The sequence below is a fragment of the Eretmochelys imbricata genome, chromosome 27 (assembly GCF_965152235.1).
Source record: "Eretmochelys imbricata isolate rEreImb1 chromosome 27, rEreImb1.hap1, whole genome shotgun sequence".
Classification (NCBI taxonomy): Eukaryota; Metazoa; Chordata; order Testudines; family Cheloniidae; genus Eretmochelys; species Eretmochelys imbricata.
The window spans coordinates 13485612-13508934 of NC_135598.1; the positions used below are offsets into that span (position 1 = coordinate 13485612).

At 49.3% G+C, this 23323-nt stretch overlaps 1 protein-coding gene across 6 annotated transcripts; it reads left to right on the forward strand.

Annotated features, from left to right (window-relative positions):
- Positions 1 to 300: 300 nt before the first annotated feature.
- Positions 301 to 21790, forward strand: CASC3 (CASC3 exon junction complex subunit). Of its 6 annotated transcripts, none has more exons than XM_077806122.1 (14): positions 301 to 543; positions 4708 to 4735; positions 5114 to 5151; positions 7261 to 7419; positions 7515 to 7666; positions 9408 to 9584; positions 10032 to 10729; positions 14542 to 14606; positions 14874 to 14988; positions 15766 to 15864; positions 17149 to 17363; positions 18842 to 18970; positions 19137 to 19213; positions 19970 to 21790. In XM_077806122.1, exons 1-13 carry the CDS (start codon positions 319 to 321, stop codon positions 19170 to 19172), a joined length of 2136 nt encoding a protein of 711 aa, XP_077662248.1. In that variant the 5' UTR covers positions 301 to 318; the 3' UTR covers positions 19173 to 19213; positions 19970 to 21790. The 6 variants fall into 6 exon arrangements, 4 of the variants coding, with proteins under 4 accessions (XP_077662248.1, XP_077662249.1, XP_077662247.1 ...); XM_077806123.1 differs by having other exon boundaries at positions 19150 to 19213; XM_077806124.1 differs by having other exon boundaries at positions 303 to 543; positions 18848 to 18970.
- The last annotated feature ends 1533 nt before the right edge of the window (positions 21791 to 23323 follow it).

A 23323-nucleotide genomic window follows, 5' to 3' on the forward strand; every position in this document is an offset into this window, starting at 1 on the left:
GATCTGCCCCAAGCAGGGCAATGATGTCATGCCAGCATGACGTCATCGTGCTGTCACAACATGACGTCATAGCCCCGCCCTCCCAGGCGGGGATGGGACCGCCCCACGCTCAGTGCCTCCCTGAGGGCGGGGCAGGTACCCCGGCTCTCTTGCAAAGCATTCTGGGAGCAGTGGAGCAGGCTGCCCGGAAATATAATTTTGACACCCCCCTCCCCAGGGAGGGGCCGGAATCGGGTGCCCCCGCGGTGCATCCTGGGAGCTGTAGTCCGCTCGCCGTCCCGTCGGTCCCTGCGCGATCCCCACCCCCAACCCTCCAAGATGGCGGACAGGCGGCGGCAGCGGGCCTCCCAGGACAGCGAGGACGAGTCCGACTCGGCCGCCTCCGACAGCGTCGACTCCCCGGCCGGCGCGGCCCGCTCCGGCTCCCCCGCCTCGCCCCCGAGACCGGCCCGGAGCGCCGCCGGGACCCTGCCGGCCGGGGGCCGGGGCCGCGGGGCCGAGAGCGCGGCCGGCGCCGCCAAGAGCCCGCAGGAGTCCGAGTGTGTGAGTGAGGGGGCCGGGGGGGCGCGGCCTGGGGCGGGCTGGAGCGGTTCCGGCGGGGGGCCCGGTGAGCGTCCCGGGGGGGGGCCTGGGGCGGTTCCGTGGGGGGGGGGCTGGTGAGCGTCCTGGGGGGGAGGGGCTGGGGCGGTTTCGGGGGGGGGGCGGTGAGTGTCCCTTGGGGGAGGGGCTGGGACCGTTCCGGGGGGGGGGTCCCCGAGAATGTGATCGAGGCTGGGGCAGGCCATTGGGCTCAAAATGAGCCGGGGCTGCCTGGAGGGGGCTGGCCCTGTTCAGCATCTGGGGGGGGCGGGGTCTGAGGGGCTGGGGGGTGCTTGTCACCTCCGTGGATTGTGAGCTTGGGCCCCCAGAGAGGAAGGGGGCTGGGCGGTGTGGGCTTGTTTCCCCATTGCCAGGGTGTCGCCCATCCGGGCTGGGGACAGGTCTCTTCCCTTGGTGTATTGAGGCTTGGGTGGGGGGAGCCAGTGCCCTCTCCCGCTTGGTTCGGGGGGCAGGCTGGGACTTGCTTGTGGAACAAATGCGGCTGACTGAGCCCCATGGGGCAGGTCGGTAAGGGGAGGTGACTGGGGCAAGCATGTGGTGTGAGCGGGTAGCCTGCCTCCTGGCCCTTTTTGTAAAACCGAAGGCAGTTCAAGGGAAGGATGCTAAATACCACCTGGGGCATCTGCAACCTAAACATAACACCAGCATGGCTTGACCCTGAAAGAGAAACTCTTGGTGCTGAAGTGAAATGCTTTGCCGTGGAGCTCTGCAAGGACGGGTGGATGTCTTTACATTCTGTTGTTTCTGATCATCCGAGATGGTGGTAGTACTGTGGGGAAGACAGCTTTGTTTTTAAAGTGATACTGAACTTGACAGTATCCTTGTCAAATGGGTGTGTTTTTAATAACTTCCACTTTCAATTTAAAGTAATCATTTGCAACAAGAAATGTGTAAATAGGCAACAAGCTTATGGGCCCAGCATCCTAAAAATCTTGCTAAATATCCCTCATTCAGAATAGTAGGGCTGAAGTATTTAGAGAGGAATTGATTAGAAACCCTGGATTCCATCTCCTAACCCTTCCCCTTATCAAACTGATCTTTGCTGCACAGTAAGATTTAACTTTGTTAGTCTGTGTTCAAAGATCTTATTTGCAACACACACCCCTGCTGTCCTTCCTTCATGCACATGCTACAGAAATGACTTAAACCCTTGATCCAAACAGGCAAGGTAACAATTAAGGGGCAGAATAGTAGACAGTTCTTTCACATCCTCCTTTCACATCCTCATACATTAGAGTAGGGCTGGAACCACTATTGGATTGACTTGAAAAATTATGTATCAGTAATCCTTTTTCATTCCAGAACCACGTCTTTCCTCATCTCTTTCCACTGTAGCAGACAGTACATTGTACAGACACTGTTGCTCAGGTGATTTAGTTCAGGTGGTCTGGGACTGGACTTTTAGATTAATAACTCCATCTGTTGGTCCACAATCCTTTCTCATGAAATTTTACAGCTAGTTAGCAAAGCTTAACGTGATTATCAAGACTGACAGGTCAGCTGATAAGTGTATTGTTTGACCCCGAATAAGACTTCAGAGAAATGTAAAACAAACGGGACTCTTGAAATGGATTCAGTCAGGTAAAATGGTGTTGAGTGAAATTGTGTTAAAATTTAATCTTGTGTTTTCGTAGCTTGTTAGCCATATGGATACCACTGTGTTTACAACTTTCAGTGACTGTATACATCTCAGCTGAAAACACTCTTTCTGCCTTGGCTGTATGCCTTTGGTGGACTTAACAATTCTCTCTCTGGTTTTATGTTTCTGACATGCTCACGGAATTTCTTGTTTGCGTTTGTCATTGTCTTTTCCTCATCAGGAGGCCAGTAGTATAACTCTTAGGGGTTGTATTTGTTCTGTCTTCCTCTTTTTCAGTAGATTTTTGTGAACTCTTTTAGGATATTGCTCTGCCCACCTGTCCAATCTAATTGTTCTTCCTATGCAGTTTATAGACCGGTATTATAGTATCTTGTCATTCCATCAGACCTATTATGCCACTTTCCTATTCTGTTTTCGGGCATGTTCATTGTTCACCTGTTTTTGCTTTTAGGCTTCTCATTAATATATAGACAGTTTATTTTTGATCATGAGCTTATTTTATTAAATTCCTTGGTCTGATACTCTGCTACTTTTCTGGAATTTACCTCTGTGATCTGATCTCCTCTTCCAGTTCAGTCTTAATTTCCACCCTATTCTTTACTGGATACAGCGTAACATTTATATTTCTGACCTCTTTAGCAGTCGTGTGTCTGAGCTGAGTGCTCCTCAGCCCATGTAGGCTGGGGGAAAGCCACGAATTTAAATAATCCCCCAGTAACCTTCTGAGCCAGCAGTCTGGTTCCAGTTTTATTAAGGGAGCCCATGATTTCTGTGTAGGCTGCCTCTTCCTCAAAAGATCCATAGTGATTAAAGGTTTCAGAGTAGCAGCCGTGTTAGTCTGTATTCGCAAAAAGAAAAGGAGTACTTGTGGCACCTTAGAGACTAACCAATTTATTTGAGCATAAGCTTTCGTGAGCTACAGCTCACTGCATCGGATGCATCTCTAAGGTGCCACAAGTACTCCTTTTCTTTTTGCGAACACAGACTAACATGGCTGTTACTCTGAAATGGGTGTTAAGTTACACACTGTAACCACAGTAATCGCTTAAGGTGAGCTATTACCGGTGGGGGGGCGTGGAACCTTTTGTCGTGATAATCAAGGTGGGCCATTTCCAGCAGTTGACAAGAACTTCGGAGGAACAGTGAGGGGTGTGTGGGGGGGGAATAAACAAGGGGAAATAGTTTTACTTTGTGTAATGACCCATCCACTCCCAGTCTTTATTCAAGCCTAAATTAATTGTATCCAGTTTGCAAATTATTTCCAATTCAGCAGTCTCTCCTTGGAGTCTGTTTTTGAAGTTTTTTTTTTTGAAGAATTGCAACTTTTAGGTCTGTAATCGAGTGACCAAAGAGACTGGTTTTTGAATTCTTGATGTCTCATTTGTGTCCATTTATTCTTTTACGTAGAGACTGTCCAGTTTGGCCAATGTACATGGCAGAGGGGCATTGCTGGCACATGATGGCATCTATCACATCGGTGGATGTGCAGGTGAACGAGCCTCTGATAGTGTGGCTGATGTGATTAGGCCCTATGATGGTGTCCCCTGAATAGATATGTGGACAAAGTTGGCAACGGGCTTTGTTGCAACCTATCCTGAAGGATGACCCATCACTCTCACAGATCTTGGGAGACAGGCCAGTCCTTGCTAACAGACAGCCCCCAAACCTGAAGCAAATACTCACCAGCAACCACACACCACACAACAAAACCACTAACCCAGGAACCTATCCTTGCAACAAAGCCCGTTGCCAACTGTGTCCACATATCTATTCAGGGGACACCATCACAGGGCCTAATCACATCAGCCACGCTATCAGAGGCTTGTTCACCTGCACATCTACCAATGTGATAGATGCCATCATGTGCCAGCAATGCCCCTCTGCCATGTACATTGGTCAAACTGGACAGTCTCTACGTAAAAGAATAAATGGACACAAATCAGACGTCAAGAATTCAAAAACCAGTCGGAGAACACTTCAATCTCTTTGGTCACTCGATTACAGACCTAAAAGTTGCAATTCTTCAACAAAAAAACTTCAAAAACAGACTGCAACGAGAGACTGCTGAATTGGAATTAATTTGCAAACTGGACACCATTAATTTAGGCTTGAATAAAGACTGGGAGTGGATGGGTCATTACATAAAGTAAAACTATTTCCCCTTGTTTGTTCCCCCCGCACCCCTACTGTTCCTCAGACATTCTTGTCAACTGCTAGAAATGGCCCACCTTGATTATCACTACAAAAGGTTCCCCCTCCCCCCCACTCTCCTGCTGGTAATAGCTCACCTTAAGTGATCACTCTCCTTACAGAGTGTATAACACCCATTTTTTCATGTTGTGTGTATATAAATCTCCTCATTGTATTTTCCACTGAATGCATCCAATGAAGTGAGCTGTAGCTCACGAAAGCTTATGCTCAAATAAATTTGTTAGTCTCTAAGGTGCAACAAGTCCTCCTTTTCTTCTTAGTAATATGTCTGTGTGTGTCTCTCTCTCTCTCAATAGGAAAGTGAAGATGGCATCGAAGGAGATGGTGAGTAATAAGTATCTTTGGTCTGTCCTGCTGGGAGGGAGAAGTGAGATGCCTATTCTGAGGCCACTTTGAAAGGCCAGTTGTCTGTCTGCTTCCCCTGCTACAGTCTGAGTGCCTGTTCTGTTTGTTTCCTCTGAAGCATCTAGCGCTGGGCTAGATGGAGCATTGGTCCAGCATTGGTTATGCTGTTCAGCTGGGAGATTGAGGGCCAGTTTAATATTAATGCTTAGCACGTCTGTGGTTTGAATGCTTTGTGTGTCTGTACACTGGACTGTTGATGAGTTATGCCCTAAGTGTTACAATTCAAAACTAATTCATGTTTGGAGAAAACACCATTATTGCAGCATTTATGCCAAACTTCCCTTTTCTCTTCTCTAGCTGTTCTCTCGGATTATGAAAGTGCAGAAGACTCCGAGGTGAGTGTATTCTTTATATTGACACCTAGAATAGTCTTCAGAGCTTCTTTTTCGTGCATCATCTTAGCACAGAAACCAGCTCATATGCCTTGCTGAGTTCTACTGACCCTGGCTGGAGAGTTTCCCTTTGTCTCAAGAAATGGGATGACAGGCAAGGCTTTGCATCCAGCCTGGTGGTACTTGGGGCTGGCTGTGTTGCATAAATTGTCAAAGTTATAAATGGAAAATCCCACTGAGTGATATCAAGTCTGTCCCTCTGGCCAGTGCCAGAGTATATTATCTTAGTAGAGGATACCAAGGGCAATGGTGGTCAGCACTGGCCATTTTTAAATCCAGGTGGGGTGTTTTTCTAAATGCTCTGCTCTAGGAATTATTTGGGGGTGGGTCTCTGACCTTTGCTAATCAAGCGTTCAGGTCCCAATGGTCCCTTCTGGCACTGGAATCTGTGAATCTAGTGTTTTGTCTAGCCTGCCTTAAACTGACTGGGTCTCTGGTCCAAGAGCTGCCCTGCCAACAAACAGTACTAGTAGACTTAAAATTGAGGCCTGGCTCCTTTGTGAAAGCAAATGGTACAGATCAGGGGACAGACTTTAAAACGGCAGCAGGAGGTAAAGGAAAGGGGATTAGAGCTCTTGCTATATCTTGATTAGCTGTAACTCAGACATAAATATTGAACTTGAAAAGCTTATTCTTTGGCTGAAAGAGTAATACTGAGGCTGAGCTGTGTCCAGTAATGTGGCCTGACCATTCACTTCTCACAAAAGAGAACACTTCTTGTCAGTAATTCCCTCTGTTTGTGTCACTGAGGACAGCCGGTTTGTTCAGTAAGGCAGCCATGACAGCAAACTGGCCTAGTGCCCCGTGGACGGTTTGTGTATGACAGTAGGACTAGGAGGTTGAAGGATGTTTTGGGAAGTTTGCTAGTGGCCATGACCACCTGCCAGCTGTTCTAGGGTCAAAACACTTCTCCCCTGAGGTGTATGGGGTGCTGCATAGCTCAGTGAAACTTTCTGGGGAAAAAGAGCTCTCAAAACAATCAGTGGGGGGGCAGAGAAAGGGGCGGGGAGGAAGCTTGCTTAAAAGTATATAGCTGGGCATGCCATTGCTTCAGTGTATCATTCCCTGCAGTGAATGCACGGGGGCTGCTGCAGGCTCCAAAGCCAGGTAAGAATGTGTGGGGGGAGGTGGGCTCTGAAATCATGAGTTCTTCCCCTCTCTCCGTAGTGTGCCCTTTCCGACTTGCTCAGGATAATACTTTCTATACAGAGGCCTGTGTTCAAACTGCAGCTAAATCTCTGGAAAATACAGATAATGGGGCTCTAGGGACCCAATAACCATAGCTCCAGAGCAACTGAACTAACCCCCCCCTACACCCCATGACTGTAATGTACTGGCCCTGCTATGTGAGTTAAGTACAGCTCTCTTCTCCCGCTGTACCTAAATATAATGCAAAATCTGTGTTTCCAAACTTAAATAAAAGGAGCAGCAATTCACATGTGAACACGCAGCATTGAAAGGGAAACTAGAGCAGTCGTCGTGTTAATCGTGCAAATACTATTTTTAGTGTGGATTCCAGTCAGAGCAAGGCTTGCAGTCTCCCGGAGGGTGAAACGAGGTCAGACTCTTGCTAGCAGAGTGCTTGAAGTCAGCCAACCATGCAGTTCCAGGGAGTTCAGAAACCCAGCAGTGGCTGGGTCCAGTACTTCAGTGGGGGAAAGGAGAGCTGGTCCATGTGAGCAGCAGAGCCTGATGACATGAGCCGCCCCCCCCCCCCCCCCCGGTAGTGTCTCTCACGGTGCTGTACAAATGGCTCTGTGGTGTAGAGATCAGAGGCTCTGGTTGCGCTGTGATTTTTCTTCAACATTTACTCTGAATTCTTCTAGACTGTTGGTGGCCTAGGATTGCTCTGTGGTATTTGTGGAGAAAGGAATCAGTCTGGTCTTCCCTTCCTCTGTGTTAAACGGTTGGCCCTCTTTAGCACTGGAAGGAGGTACTGGATAGGGGGCTGGCTGGAGCTGTGGAGATCTAGGCACATAGTCTATAACTCACTGGGGAATCTGCTGCTAACATCACGTCATCTTGTCTCAGCAACTGGATGTTTGTTTTCAGGCTGAGGAAGGGGAGTACAGTGAGGAGGAAAGCTCAAAGGTGGAGCTGAAGCAGGAGAGTAACAATGCCAGTGAATCCACAGGAAAAGCAGAGAAAGGGGAAGAGAAACCTGACCCGAAAGGTGCTGTGACTGGCGAGAGACAAAGCGGGGATGGGCAGGTAGATATCTAATGTGTGCTGTGGGATCCCTGGGGTTGAGGCTGGCTGTACATAGAAGGGCTGCTGCAGTGTAATGAGTTCTCTGATTTTGATAGGAGAGCACTGAACCAGCTGAGAATAAAGTTGGGAAAAAGGTCCCCAAGCACTTGGATGATGATGAGGATCGGAAGAACCCTGCTTACATACCCCGCAAAGGGCTCTTCTTTGAACATGATCTCCGAGGACAGGCCCAGGAGGAGGAAGTCAGGTAGGTAAAACTCATGAAACTTCCCTGGCTAAAGAGAGGTTGAGTCCTGAGCCAGCACCTAAAACATCACCGCTCTTGGCTTCCGTGTTAAATACTTGGCAGACTGGGAGATTTTCGAAGATGAGATTACTGGTTCTGTGGATGAAGGGAAAGCAGTGGATGTATTGTTTCTTGACTTTAGCAAAGCTTTTGACACGGTCTCCCACAGTATTCTTGTCAGCAAGTTAAGGAAGTATGGGCTGGATGAATGCACTATAAGGTGGGTAGAAAGCTGGCTAGATTGTCGGGCTCAACGGGTAGTGATCAATGGCTCCATGTCTAGTTGGCAGCCGGTATCAAGTGGAGTGCCCCAAGGGTCGGTCCTGGGGCCGGTTTTGTTCAATATCTTCATAAATGATCTGGAGGATGGTGTGGATTGCACTCTCAGCAAATTTGCGGATGATACTAAACTGGGAGGAGTGGTAGATACGCTGGAGGGGAGGGATAGGATACAGAAGGACCTAGACAAATTGGAGGATTGGGCCAAAAGAAATCTGATGAGGTTCAATAAGGATAAGTGCAGGGTCCTGCACTTAGGACGGAAGAATCCAATGCACCGCTACAGACTAGGGACCGAATGGCTAGGCAGCAGTTCTGCGGAAAAGGACCTAGGGGGTGACAGTGGACGAGAAGCTGGATATGAGTCAGCAGTGTGCCCTTGTTGCCAAGAAGGCCAATGGCATTTTGGGATGTGTAAGTAGGGGCATAGTGAGCAGATCGAGGGACGTGATCGTTCCCCTCTATTCGACATTGGTGAGGCCTCATCTGGAGTACTGTGTCCAGTTTTGGGCCCCACACTACAAGAAGGATGTGGATAAATTGGAGAGAGTCCAGCGAAGGGCAACAAAAATGATTAGGGGTCTAGAACACATGACTTATGAGGAGAGGCTGCGGGAGCTGGGATTGTTTAGCCTGCAGAAGAGAAGAATGAGGGGGGATTTGATAGCTGCTTTCAACTACCTGAAAGGGGGTTCCAAAGAGGATGGCTCTAGACTGTTCTCAATGGTAGCAGATGACAGAACGAGGAGTAATGGTCTCAAGTTGCAGTGGGGGAGGTTTAGATTGGATATTAGGAAAAACTTTTTCACTAAGAGGGTGGTGAAACACTGGAATGCGTTACCTAGGGAGGTGGTTGAATCTCCTTCCTTAGAGGTTTTTAAGGTCAGGCTTGACAAAGCCCTGGCTGGGATGATTTAACTGGGAATTGGTCCTGCTTCGAGCAGGGGGTTGGACTAGATGACCTTCAGGGGTCCCTTCCAACCCTGATATTCTATGATTCTATGACTTGTGAGAAGTGGCCATGTGGTGGCCCAGTTGTCCAGTGGTAGTGTTCTGCCAGGCCTGGCTTTGGTTCCACATGCTCCTAAGGCAGCAGGGACTGGTAATGCTACCAAAGCCCACACTGAGTCTCCTGCTGCTGAACTGTGACCCTTTTGCTGATGTAAAGGAGTGCTAGTGGCGGGTTCCCAAGGAAATCCTGTCTACCTCCCCAGGCTGGCAGGGCAGAGACTCTCTGAGTCCTGAAAGTCTGCGAATGGAGTTGGAGAAGGGGAGGTGTTCCACGGTCTCCCATGCACACCCCTTCCGAGAAATAAGCAGCCTTTGTTTGCATTCTGTACTGTCTGGAACGTCCATGCCCATTCCACCCACATATCCTTGGCTTTGCGAAGACCTGTTGGGTCTCTCCATATCCCTGCTCCAGGCCGAAGGGTCGCCAGCGAAAGCTCTGGAAAGACGAGGGCCGCTGGGAGCATGACAAATTCCGGGAAGATGAGCAAGCCCCCAAAAGCAGGCAGGAGCTGATTGCGCTCTACGGCTATGACATCAGGTCGGCTCACGATCCCGACGACATCAAGCCGAGGAGGATGCGCAAACCACGGTGAGTTGCCAAAGCCTTAGGGAGTCCAATCAGAAGGCCCCTCGTGTACTGGGGAGAAAGATCAGCCTTCTTGCAGCCACCGAGATGTTAAGCATCAAACTGGGAAGGACTTGAAGGCGGGGGTTGGGCAAAGAACTAATGGGTGCATGATGTTCTGCTGTGTCCGCGTCAGATTGAGACTCAGGTTCCTGCCTGTCTGGGTGCTGCTTCTCAGGGAGAGGAATGCCTTGGAATTGTGGGGATTCTGGTATTACTAAGGAGCAGAAGCTTCAGGCTCTGGGGGAAGCCAGCTCGAGGATGGGCAGGTAGAATAGGTTGCCTTGGTGTATTGTCTTTGGGAAAGGATCTTAAGGGGTAATTGCAGCCCTGGTGCTCATAAATACTTCCCAGTGGTGCAACTCAGGGGTTTGTTTCTGATCCTTTGCGTTTCCTCCCCCACCCCTTAAGGTTTGGGAGCCCTCCGCAGCGAGAGCCAAACTGGGCCAACGAGAGGCAAAACAAGCCGCCAAGACACCAGGACTCTGATAGTGCTCCGCTGCCGACACGAACCTTCATCAGCCGGCACTCCGCAGGCATGGGTAGGATGCCCCCAGCCAGAAACGTTCCGAGGGTGGGTGGCTACAAAGAGAACCGTCCAAGCTACCGAGCTGTGGAAGCAAACAGCCAGCACCTCTCTCGAACAGGTGAGCAGGCTAAACATGAGAGCAGTTACCGGGCGAGGCGTGTTGAACAAGCCCCGGAGAGAGACCCCTCTCCTGAAGCAGAGAGTGTGCATGTTCACAGCAGTCCTGCCAAGAAGGAAGAGATCATTTTGGAAAGCCAGACCCCAAGTACAGACTCTGTACAGCCGCCACCAGATAGACCCATCGAAAAGAAATCCTATTCCCGGGCCAGGAGGACCAGGAATAAAGCTGGCGATGCAGGAAAGCTGGCAGATGAAGTTCCGCCTCCAGAGGGATTGACACCTGTGCCTCCGAAACCAGTGCAGGTCGTGACGCCCCCTCCGCCTGCGAAGGCCGGTAGTTGGGAGACACCAGTAGAATCCAGCATGGATGGACTCGAGCAAGACATGACTCAGTTGAATCTAACCGAGCAGTCCTGGACCCAAGGACAGCCTCCGTTCATACCGCCTCGGGAACTTCGGGGTAAGTGCCATGGGCCATTGGGTTTTCATTGGCTTTCCCCACTGAGTGCAACACAACTGCTGTGGCTATAATGGTCTGACAGTTAATCGGAGCTTGAGGAATAGGTTAATTGTCTACGCATAAGTGCCAGAGCACCTAGCTTGCTGGAATTGCAGGCTGTGATCTCAGGGGTAGGTACGTTGAGTTCCATGTGATTTACTCTTGGTTGGAGTAGAACGCTTTAAATCAGATCCTCTCTGCTTTCCATGGATAAGGGTCCCAAGGCCCTTTGCAGAGGAATAAGAATTTACATTGTTGTATTTGACAAGCATTCCCCGACACTCCTTGCTGTTAGGCGGGTTGCTGGCTCGCCTCAATCTCAAAAGCTGCATGTCACTGGTGCCTGTCTGCAGACATCAGTTGGTTTGCTGCTGATACTAAGTTCCTTAGTTTAATAACAGAAGGATTGTGAAACTGCACATAGACTGAAAGACAGACTGGACAGCATGATGCGGGGAGGATTAATGCACGTAAACACATGTAAACTTCTTGTAGGAGCTGAAGGGCTCTAAATGTGGAGCATCTTTTGAGAGGAACTAGGGAAAGACATATGGGTCCTTTAGGATATCTGCCCAGTAAAAAGCAGCTGTTATCAATGGGATGGTTGAGTGGATTAAGCAAACAACGTGTGGAATGTTGAACAATAATGACACTCTCCTTGGGAGTACTATGTTCTGGTATTAGCTGCCTTCCCATAGATAGGAGTAGAGATTGATATGGTCCCAAAAAAGTGTTTAGAGAGAGCTGGTGAAGACTCCTGTAATGACAAGAGATTCCCAACCCTCCAGAAAGAGGGGTTATTTAACCTGGAATTCATAGAAAATAAGTGGAGTAATTTGAGGCTGGGGAGAGTATGATAAGAACTAATCATTCCCTCTCTTGCCATGTCTCATGTTGTGAGAACAAGGGGATACTCGATGAAACCGAAGGGCGGTACGTCTGGGACAAACAGAAGGAATTTTCCTCCTTTTGTGTACAACGTTCCGTAATTAGCTACGTGTAGCGTGGTACCGCAAACTAAATGGACCAATGGTCTGATTGGGAATGGGAAATCCTCTGTTCTTGTGCACTGAGCTTGGGTGCTAGGCAGTTTCTCCTGCTGCCTGGAGTGGAATCTGGCAGGATTGAAGCAAGGGCACTCATGGCTTGGCTACCCAGGAAAGTTAGACCAATGTAAGCTAAGGTGGGACTTTAAATTGGATACAGTCAAACCTGCATAAGTCATTCTGTGGACACTCTTATGCTGATGAAGGGTGGCCTTTTTTGGGGGAAGGGCTTTAAGCTAACCCAGAAAAATCCATTTGCACTGGAATAAGTGTCCAGTGTCCATATGAGGTTTTATCGCAGTATAATTGTACCAGTACAACTGGTAATATTCCTACCACATGATCAATGAGACTTGTGTGTATCTGGATAATTCCCTTCTTTTTAAGGCCACTTTAGTTCTGAATAAAGAGCATCCACACCAGGGTTTAATGTGGTTTAACTACTCCACTTTCATTCACACCTTGAATTCGGATTAACTTTCCTGAGCATCCCCTTGTAGCAAGCCTTTCCTGCCGCCTCCCATGTCCTGGAGGCGATGGCAGGAGTTAGTTTTTAGGAGAAATTTGGGTAGGTGAACTGGTTTTGGGAGGCATTCCACACATAAACATATATTAACAATGTAACCGGTACCTGTGCATGCCTGATAATTGCCTTGCTCACTCGCACTGTGTTGGAAGTAGCTCTGATCAGTTTCTGACTGTCACAGGGTGACCGGCCCCAGAAAATGAAGCAGATCCAGCTGCCCTATGCCAGACTAGTTGCTCCCAGTTTGGCCAGTTAAGATTTCAGGACAGCATAAGGGGCTATGAAGGATCTGGGAGAATCTGAGAGGGAGCCCCCAAGTAATTCGGGGCACACTGGTTCAGTCAGGAAAAGCAGCCGGTGAGAATGGGCAGAGCCTGGGGGATTGGAGGTAATAGTAGGGGCCAGAGCCAGGCAGGGCTGAAGGCAGGAAGAGCAGCAGAGAGAGTTGCCTATGAATGTCTAAGCCAGAGACCTGAAGCTGGGGGCTGACAGCAGAGGGGCCAGGGGCGTGGGGGATGCTCCCTTGGCGAGGCTGATCTCCAGCAGAGAGGCAGTGGGGGTTCCTGCTGGGAGGAGCAGGTTTGTACTCCAGCTAAGGTGGCTGTCCTGGCAGAGGGACAGAGGAGGACTGACACAGATTCCGGGGGTGGTGGAAGATGCTGGAATGTGTTGTGGAATGGTCGAGAGGATGTGATTTTTAAGGACTGCTTGCAGTGGGGGTGATAAATGGATTATTAGAACTCGGGATTTGGACAATTTACACTCTGGTTTTCATAATAAAACGGCTCCAAGGAAGGGCATTATTGAAGCAAGAGAGGCTGAAGTTGGAGTCCTTGGGTTGCCTGACAGGGGAAACTGAGGCAGACGCACTTGTGGCGTGGCCTGCCACATGAGGGCACTTGGGGTGGGGGTGGGGGGTTAAACCTATGACACGGAGATTGAGATTTTACATGTAGTCAGAGTTCAAGGCCAGAAGGGACCTCCCAGTCTTCTAGTCTGACCTCCTGTCACAGGCCACCCACACCACCGCAGCCGCAGGCTAACCCCAGCCAGCGAGAATGAGATCGAAGTATCCCAGCCCTCAGGAGACTAGATTATTTTGTGCCACAGACAGAGAATAGGGGGACTGAGGTCCCTGCAGTGGCTGGGAAATGAGACACCCCCAGATAATCCTGGCAAGTGACCTGCACGCTGCAGAGGAAGGTGAAAATCCCCCTGTCACTGCCCATCTGACCTGGGGGAAATTCCTTCCCAACGCCACACATGGCGATCAGTTAGAGCATGGGAGCAAGAACCAGCCAACCAAGTGCCTGAGAGAGAATGTTCGGTGCCATCTCTGAGCCCTGGCCCACCCCGGCCAGTGCCCATCTCCAGAACAAACTCCAAATACATCCCCTTCCTTGACCCCTGTGTGTGGCCGGCTGGATCCCTGAAGCATGAGCTTTTGGGAACATGAGATGTAAAGAGGAAGTGAGCCCCATGGCTGCTGAGCCCTGCCCCCCACCATCACAAGCAACCCTGTCATCCCATCACACTCCTAAATTTGTCCAGCTGTCCCCACAACTCCTGTTGTGGCGTGTGACCTGCTGCTGCTTGAATTTGAAAACGGATGATTAGAAACCCATGATAAGGGCTGTCTTGCTTAGTGAGTTTCAACTGGAGCTATAGGGCTCCACAAAGATGCTTGTTTATGATCTAGACACAATCCTGGCCCCAGACTCTCCCAATAGGGTGAGAGCTTTCATCTGAGAGTAGGAGTTGAAGCCAAGATGTGTTTAGGAAGAAGCTAGCAGACTTGGTCTGTGTTTCTTGTATAATTTATCCAGGATATTCCATTTCAGGATTCTCCTCTTCATATATACTTTGTACAGCCACAGAGCCAATCGCGCAATGGTAAAATAATTGTAGAGTCCGTTTGTACTCAGTACTGAAATGTATAAAACCTTAACTTCTCTAATACCTGCTGTAGTTTTAAGGACATTATCATCGTCAAAGCTCCTCATGATATATACATTTTCACTGAAGTTTGCAAGGCATATGTTGTTGTTCTTACTGCAGTAACTCCTCTAAAACGGTGACATTTTCTGTACTGCGTTTCATGTAAGTGGGCAGATGACTTCTAGCAATGCCTCTGATGCATAAGATCACTTACTATTGAAGACGAGTGTAAGACTTAGTAACCAGTGTGTCTCTTTTCCTAGGTATTCCTAATCATATGCACATGGGAGCTGGACCACCACCTCCGTTTAACAGGATGGAGGAAATGGTAAAGCTGGGAATCTTGTATGGAGTGTAACTTTTCTTTTTAGTAATTTTAAGTCAACGTGTTGATTTGATTCTGTGCTTTAATGGTTTGAACCTGGCTGTGGCACACCAGCATTTCTCCTTTCCTTGTGTAGACGCGTTTACCATTTTGTTTTTTTAAGCTGAATGTAGATTTCCAGGTAGGTTGGGTGTGTAATGCTGGATAGAGCAGTGACAAATTCCTCTTTGTAACTCTCTGTGGCTCACAGAAGCCTTTGAACTCTTTCAGGGAGTACAGGGGGGCCGTGCAAAACGTTACTCATCCCAGCGTCAGCGGCCACCAGTTCCAGAGCCTGCTCCCCCCATGCACATCAGCATCATGGAAGGGCACTATTATGATCCACGTGAGTGACCTCTGCAGCTCCAGTCCCTCTTCACTCAGTTCTTTAGCACATTCAGGAATGAGCTTTCAGTGGGGGGGATGGGTGGGGTTCCCGGCTACTTAAGAAGCTGCTCCATCAGTGGGAAGGGATGTGTTTTCGTACAGACATAAAACCAAGTTAATTACTGGGAGCTTTTCATGAGTACTTGAAGAGATCCTTCCTCTTAAATGGGACATGGTCAACTAGTTATAGATCCAATATAGAGATGGTTACAATTTCAAAGCTTAATATGAAATGCTTTCCTGAAATCTTTCTTAAACGTCCATGACAAGAGTTTTCTGGATTTAATCTCTGCCCTAGTTTGTAAAGCACCTACCGCCATTACCTTCATCATTGTGTGGTCATCTGCAGCTTTGGAAACTCAGCCGTTGTTCTAGATCATGAGAAGTGGAAATTGAAACATGGTAGAAATCATTTCATTGACATTTTATGAGGGAAAGATTGGGGAGTAAATGAGATGCTGAAAATCAGTCTAGAAGTTCAAAGCATTAAAGGAGGAAGCTACGTAAGTGGTGTGTGTTCCATTACAGATAGGAGATAGCTGGGAGCGCTCCCTCTGTTGGGATCCTGTTGGGCATGTGATCCCATTACTGGATGGCATACGCAGTTGGCAGCGTTTCTAATACAACAGCTCTCAAATGCTGTGGCTCTCTTTGACTTCTGTAATCAACGTGACTCTCATTACAGCAGAATAAGCTAAATAACGTTTGTTTCCTCGCAAACCGTTTTCTCTTGCAGTGCAATTCCAGGGACCAATCTACACACACAGCGAGAATCCTGCCCCGTTGCCACCCCAGGGTATGATTGTACAGCCAGAAATGCACCTCCCACATCCAGGTGAGCCACCGTCTCTCACCTCCCTGCCCTCACCAGCAAACTTGCTAACCTTGCATTTGGGGAAGGTCCTGTCTGAGCACAGGCCTGGGAATCAAGAACTCCTGAGCTGTAATCCAGCTCTGATGTAGACTCCCTCTGGCCTGGGCCCAGGCATTTAACTTCTGTTTCCCCATCTGTAAAATGAGGCATATTCACCTACCAGCTCATGGCTAAACTAGTGGGCATCTGCATTGCATTTTGAAAATGGAAAGCGCAATGTGAACGTTGCTGATCTGTTTAAGTCTAAAATCAAAGGCCCTTCAATTTCATAGCCATTTACGGTAGCATCTCTGAATATTGAGATGAAGGTTGACAAAGGTGTGTATCCATTTCTTAAGCATTAGATCATAGAATATCAGGGTTGGAAGGGACCTTGAGGTCATCTAGTCCAACCCCCCTGCTCAAAGCAGGACCAATCCCCAATTTTTGCCCCGATCCCTAAATGGCCCCCTCAAGGATTGAACTCACAACCCTGGGTTTAGCAGGCCAATGCTCAAACCACTGAGCTATCTCTCCCCCATGCTCTCTCCCATGGTGCTGCTATGAATAAGTGATGTGATCTTTGTTAAATGTCATATATGTCCATGTAAATATGTTTTGTTAACTGCTGCATCTCCTTTGCTTATGGCCAGTGCAGGTCCAAGACCTCCTGAGGGTGTCTTGGAAACTTCTGGGTAGAACATTGCTGGTTTTGTGCAGAATAGTTGGTTAAGTCTCATCCCCGTTTTAACGGAAAGCTTGAAGCAGCCCATCCCCCTCCTCCTTCTGGATGGGAAATGCTTTGCTGCTTCTCTGACCCAGCAGCAATTAGATGTGAAGGATCCCAGCAATCAGGGAGACAGCAGGTCTCTTCGACTTGCCCAAAGGCTAATGCAGGATTGTTTCCCCCATAGTAAGTAACTTACTGGTACACTGTCCAGTCCGTTTTAATATGATCCATATGTTAGGAGACTCACCGCTTTCTTGGGAAACTGGAGGCCGCTGTCAGCATTCTGCTATTTGTGTGTGAACTTTCCTGTCTTTAAACAGTGCAGGAGTTAGTCTGTCATGATCGCGAGCCAAGCAGTCTTTCACAAAGTGCTCTTGTTCTATAAGCGCCCTCCTTATTAAGATAGCGAAGGTCAGAGCAAGGCTAACCCAGAGATGCTAATTCACTTTGGCAACCAAACAATCCCAGCCTTCTCTGAGGATGCGTTGGTTTCAGAGGTGACATTCCATATGGATTTATTTTGTTTCACTTCCTAGGTTTACATCCACACCAGACACCAGCACCTTTGGCTAACCCTGGCTTATATCCTCCACCAGTCTCCATGCCTCCTGGGCAGCCACCCCCACAGCAGCTGCTCGCACCCACCTATTTCTCCCCTCCCGGAGTCATGAATTTTGGGAATCCCAGTTACCCCTATCCCCCAGGAGCACTCCCACCACCACCACCTCCCCATCTGTATCCCAGCTCACAGGTAAGCTGGCTACAGCACGCTTCGGTTGTCTTAAGCAGCAGTTTTTTAAGCATGGAGCTATGGAATCCTATCCCGGTTGGGTCCATATGTTGTAAGGCCTTTGAGACAGCCTGGAGTAGCAGCTGGTCTCCCTGCCATGTGGGGTTGCTCCCTAGAGGAGGCAACACACTAGGTTATTAAAGCAGACTTTAAGACTAAATCTTAGTAAAGAGCATGAATGAGGAAAACATCTTGCTTCCTACTCATTTTGGGGAACAGAAGGAGCCTGATCTGACCTCCCTGGTTCACCCACACTGGGACCGCATTTGAATTTTAGTTGTAAACTCCCTGATGGCATGTGGTGGTTGTATCATTTGGGTCAAGAATTTAAATTCTCTACCAGGGCAAGAGAACCAGGAAATTGAAGCTGCCTAGAAGTACATTAACTAGATGGGTCTGTTCATGGTCCAAGCTAAGCCAGGCACAGAGAATTACAGGATTCTCTTTTAGAGCCTACTTCCTTTTGCTTGTAAACCAAGACAGCAGGCTGGACACGGTCTGGTGTTTGTGATCTCAGCAATGTGGTAGCCCAGAGGCCACTTTTGGGCCAGGAACAACCTCTGTGACATCACAGTTCCAAAGGTTTGGGAAAGGTTCTTGTGTGAATTGCTGGAAGCCAGATGGGGGCTGTCTCTTAACTGCCAGGCCTGTACGTCCACTGGCTCAAGTCCTGTAGCCATATAGTGTTTGTCTCGAGGTCTTGACTTTCTGGGGGCGTGTGAGCTTTTCCAGGGCATCCTGCTAATGATGGGAGTTGGGGCAGGTCAGAACCTCCTATCGCTGAGGCTGTCTTGCAAATGGCACACGGGTGACACTCAGTGGCAAGACAAAAGAGGTGCAGTTTCTTAACCTGCCTAAACAGTTTTGACCTTTCCCTTCTCTGCTGGCCTAGCTGAAAAGAGAAAGTTTGATCTGGAGTAAGCACAGGACCCCAGGGCTTCTGGACATGGTCTGGGTATGATGGGGAATTATCAGCTACCTTGAGCACAGACCAGTTGTTGTTTTAAAGTGGAAACATGATATGACCTATGGAAAAACCATGCAGGGCATAATGACCCCATCTGACCTTACCATCTAAGAATCCAACCAGCTTAGCTGTAGGCTGACCCAGTCAGACAACTAACCCTGGCAGCAAGGCCTCTGCCAGTGATCCTGGACTGCCTGGGCAAGCTGTCTGGAGTGGAGTGTGCTCCTCTAGGTCACTCCTTTTTCAGGTGTTTGCAGACAAAGCTTGGCAACTGCATTCCGCAGCGCACCGTGAACCCTAACCGGCTGCGCTCCCAGGGCAGCTCTGCTCCCTTCTGGCTTTAGAGAATGCTGTTTTTAAAGCTGTTTTACCCTCTAAAGAAAGCCAGGCCGAAGCCTGCGGACGCCTGGGCAGCTGCACCCCGCGTCCTGTCCCATGTCAGGAAGAACTGACCCTTTCTGTTCTTTGGGAGATGCAGGCCCAGGCCCAGGTGTATGGAGGGGTCACCTACTACAACACTGTCCAGCAGCAAGTACAGCCGAAACCTTCTCCTCCACGAAGAACATCCCAGCCCGTGACTATCAAGCCGCCGCCTCCCGAGGTACTGACCCCTCTGCTGTGCGCTGCTGTGGGAGACCCTGTGGGAGCCGTTTTCCCAGTGGCCTGCGATGTGTCTCTCTCCCCCCCTCCCTCTCTCCCCTCAAGAAATGTGTTGTTTTCAAGAAAATCTTCAACTGTCTAACCTTTTGACGTGTCCCAAACTCCAGCTTCTCGTTGCAGGTTGTAAGCAGGGCTCCAGTTAATTTGAGTTTCTAAATACTTTAAATCTAAACCCACGTACAAAGTAAGTCCCAAGTTGACTCTTGGTTTCCTTTTTGTTTAGAGAAAAAGATACTTAAAATCCAGTTCTCACTTAGGAAATTGTGATTTCTTGAGAAAAATAAATGCTGACCCCTTGACCGTGTAGAGGCTTAAGGGGCAGGTTTAAAGTCTGTACAGAGACGATGAGAATCAGTTCTCTGCTGAGTACCATTTACCCTCTCCAGCACTACGCACTTGTGTGTGTTTTGGTGTCCTTGTAAATGTCGTCCAGTGCACAGTAAGAGTTTATTGAGCCTCAGTCACAGCGTGTGCAGAACCACGGGGTCGCTTTCCGTGCGTCAGGAGAAGAGGCAGAGGCCTGGGATCGATTCCTGGCTCTGCCACAACTCGCTATGTGACCTTGGGCCTTAGTTTCTCCCATCCATAAAATGGGAAGAATGTGCACCTTTGTTCAGTGCTTTGAGATCCTCTGATAACAGGTGCTTCCGAGATGCTTGGCTTTAACCAGTAACAGTGAGGAAATCTCGGGTCCCATCTCCTCACTGGCCTATTTAACATAACCACTGTGCAGACAGAGTTTGCCTTGAAGCGAGATCCTGGAGGTTGAATCTGGTGGCGCAGCCGAGACAAAGGGCGGTGGGAGGACGGTGGCTGCTTTCTAGTGCCCTGGTGTGGGGAACATTTGACCCACCTAGGTGATAGAAGTGACCCTGTGCTGAGAGCTTGTGAATGTTGTGGAGAGCGTGCTAACCTTGTGGCTTGCATCCTCCCCCTCTAGGACAGCACAAGTGAAAAATCGAAGGAAAGGAGCAATACGTAGGGACACCCACCTCAGAAGTTCCAGCCCCGGAATCGGCACCGCCAGCAAGCAGGAAGCTCTGACTCAAGAGACGTCCCCTTCGCCGTGCATAGGTGAGGCCAGCGGGCCCGCACCTGCAGCGCCCTGCCGCATCAGTATTGTGCCCAGGGCCGGGCACTCTTCCCTCTTAGGTGTTTAGTGGGGCTCTCCTGCAAACTGCCTCTCTCCCCGCTGCCCCCATTCATTGGGTCATGGAGGGCGTTGAAATACTGAACACAAGGGTCGCTCCTTAGTTACAAGTTCTTGTGATTCCCCTTCCCCTGTTATTAAATGTTTGGCCTTTTCCCATTGTAGCATATTGAATGAAGCTGGCTTGGTTCTGTCCTGGTTTTTTGTTTTAAAAACGAACTGGCCCTTTCTGTTAAGCTGGCTATAGGAATCTTTGTTGGTCAGATAGCCAGGAATGTAACCACCTCCCCAAGGAAATATCTGATGTTACCTTTGTTTCTTCAACTCTGAAATTAGCAAGTTTATTTCTGCCATTGTTTAAGCTTAGATGTCTGGGAAAGGGCCGCTGAGTGTTAGCAGTCTGACAGGAACACGCTGGCCGTTGTCACCACTTAATTTAGAAGCTCCTCCTCTTTCTTTCTGGAGCGAGCCCTGCTGGTAACTGTGTTGTGGGAAGTTTCTGTTGTCCAAGTGTGTGCAAACTCTCAACCTGAAACAGACTGGAAGCAGTATGCGCCGAGGCAGGGCAAAGTCCAGTCTCGGCTGCCCCACCAGTGCACGCTTCATCCAGCAAAGGCAGAATTCCTGCTGCCTTGGGACTCTCCACTAAATGGGACCCAAAGAGGAGCATGCAGCTTTCCAGGCATGCCCTTGGTTTTCTGAAGAGCTGTCCTCTTGCTTGCAGGCTGCTTTTCCTTCAGCCTTGTTCTTGGGCAAACCGGCTCGGCAGGATAATCCTGTGTACAATTTGTACCCAGCACTTGGGTGTTGCTTCTGTGTAAGTGGAAGGTGATGCAACCAGCCTTAACAGATCCACTTCCAAGGACGGGGGCTGCTCAGTCTGATCCCCAAGGAGGAACACTGGCTGTGCACATACCATAAATCAGTTCCTCTCCCATTAGCTCTGAAATAGCCTTGATCCCTGTTTTAGGAGTCCGAAGCCTGGCCCTGCAGCACTGTGGTTGATGGAGCAGCCTGGCTTGCCCATGCTGCAGCGATCTGCGGTCGCGTCTCTGCAGCATAGATCCTGCAGGGACCGCTGCACCGCTCCCAGCTACACTCAAGCTTGGCTTTGGCCTCTCAGCTGTTTGCAAATTGCGTTAGGGGAACTTGGCACAAAGGTTGCTATTCAGCCCTGGACACGTTGGGGCAGCGCGCATCTGAGTCGTTCAGCGAGTTACTATAAAGCAAGCGGTGTCTTGGCCTGTGAATTCCCAGCCACGGGGAGAGGGAGGAAGAGCCCCCACCTGCCTGTTTCGGGTTGAGAGCGTTTCACGCAGATGTGGCTTTCGAATGGAAGTACTTTTTTGTTGGTGTTTGTAATTTAACAACCTTTTGTACTTAGTTGAAATTAACTCAAATGGCATTTTAAAACAAATCCTTTACATTTTAAATGTAAACTGTTTCTCTGCCTTACGGCTGAAATGTATCATTTAACATATCGGTCGCGGGACTGATGTTCTAGTCCTAACAACACTGTGATGGCTTTTTTGTTCCTGTTCTTTTGGAGTGCGCACTTGTAACCAACATTGTAATGACTTGGTGGAGATGACAATACATCTTAGAAAGTAACTGGTGCTCTGGGTCTGTCTTCGCGCTGCAGGGTGGTCTCAGCAATAGCTTGCCACGAGACCTGGTACTGAGCTATCGTCTGGAAGGGCGGATGTCCCCTCTGCCATACAACTTCAGAAATGCTTGGAAAACAAGGGTATTAGAACCACCCTAATTTCCGCCTCCCCAAGCTTCTAGCACTGTTGGAAAACCAAATCCCTTTCTTACCACTTGGTGAAGCTCCCCACATGCTCCTCTCCGTGCTGACTAAGTGCCATTTTTAATCATGCAGTCACTGCCCTCTCCCTCCCGAAGTTGAGCCCTCGTGCCCTCAGCTCCCTGCGTGAACGATCAGCAGAACAAAGTGTAGCTTCGCGCCGTGGTTTGTGTGTTACATCCAGGGGGCTACAAAACAAGACTGTTCAGAGTGCGGTGGAACTGCGGCTGCCTAGATGGCGCTGAGCACGCACTTGCATAGCGCTCGGCAGGAGTGTAACGACCCTGCATCCAGCGCCGTGCTTCCGCAGAGCATTGCAGGGCTGTCTGCGTCTGGCACGCCAGTGGGGCTGGGCTTCCACTGGTGTCTGGGATAGGTTGTGAAAGAATCCGTACCATGGAGGCAGCTTACCCTGGGCTGTTCGGTTGGGCCCACGTGAGAGGCACTGAGGTTCCCTTTGGGCTCAGCGTAGGAGGAGTGGGTGAGATGCTGGAGGTGGGCAGAGCTGAGAGAGGCAGATGGGGTGGGCAGCTTTTAAACCTCTTTGTGGAATATATTAATGGGTTTGGTGCAGAGGTTCCCAAACGCTGCTCTGTGGGAGCAACTGGGTCACATGGCATGGGCTCTCCTTTTCCACGGCGGCGATTGCTGTAGCTCTAGTGGAACAATCTGCAGTCCGGGGCGGGCTGGCGCAGGGCAGGTGTCCCGAACTCGCCCCTTGAGCAAGACGCTTAACCTCTGTCAACCCTCAAGGGCAATGGCCTGTGTTAAACATGAGTTGAGAACCCTTCTTTGTGTGCTAGCGGCTGGCCAACAGAGGGCAGCAGGGGCAAGCAGAGAATTTTGTAGCCCTTTCAAGGAGAACTTAAGAACGGCCACGCTGGGTCAGACCAAGAGTCTCTCTACCCCAGCATCCTGTCTTCAGATGTCGTCTTTAATCTCTCCTATGGAAGCTGTTCCAGACCCCTGATCATTTTTGTTGCCCTTCTCTGCACCTTTTCCGATTCTAATATCTCTCTTTTGAGATGGGACAACCAGAACTGCCTGCAGTGTTCAGGATGTGGGCGTACCATGGATATATATAGTGGCATTCTGATGTTTTCGGTCTTATTGATCCCTTTCCTAATGGTTCCTAACGTTCAGTTCACTTTTTTGACTGCCACTGTACACTGAGCAGATGTTTTCAGGGAACGGTCCATGGCAACTCCCAAGATCTTTCTTGAGCGGTAACTACTAATTTAGACCCCATTGTTTTGTATATGTAGTTGGGGTTACTTTTTCCAACATCTATGGTTAAGAAAGAGGGAATTCAAACTGCAAGGAAGGGCTACTCAAAT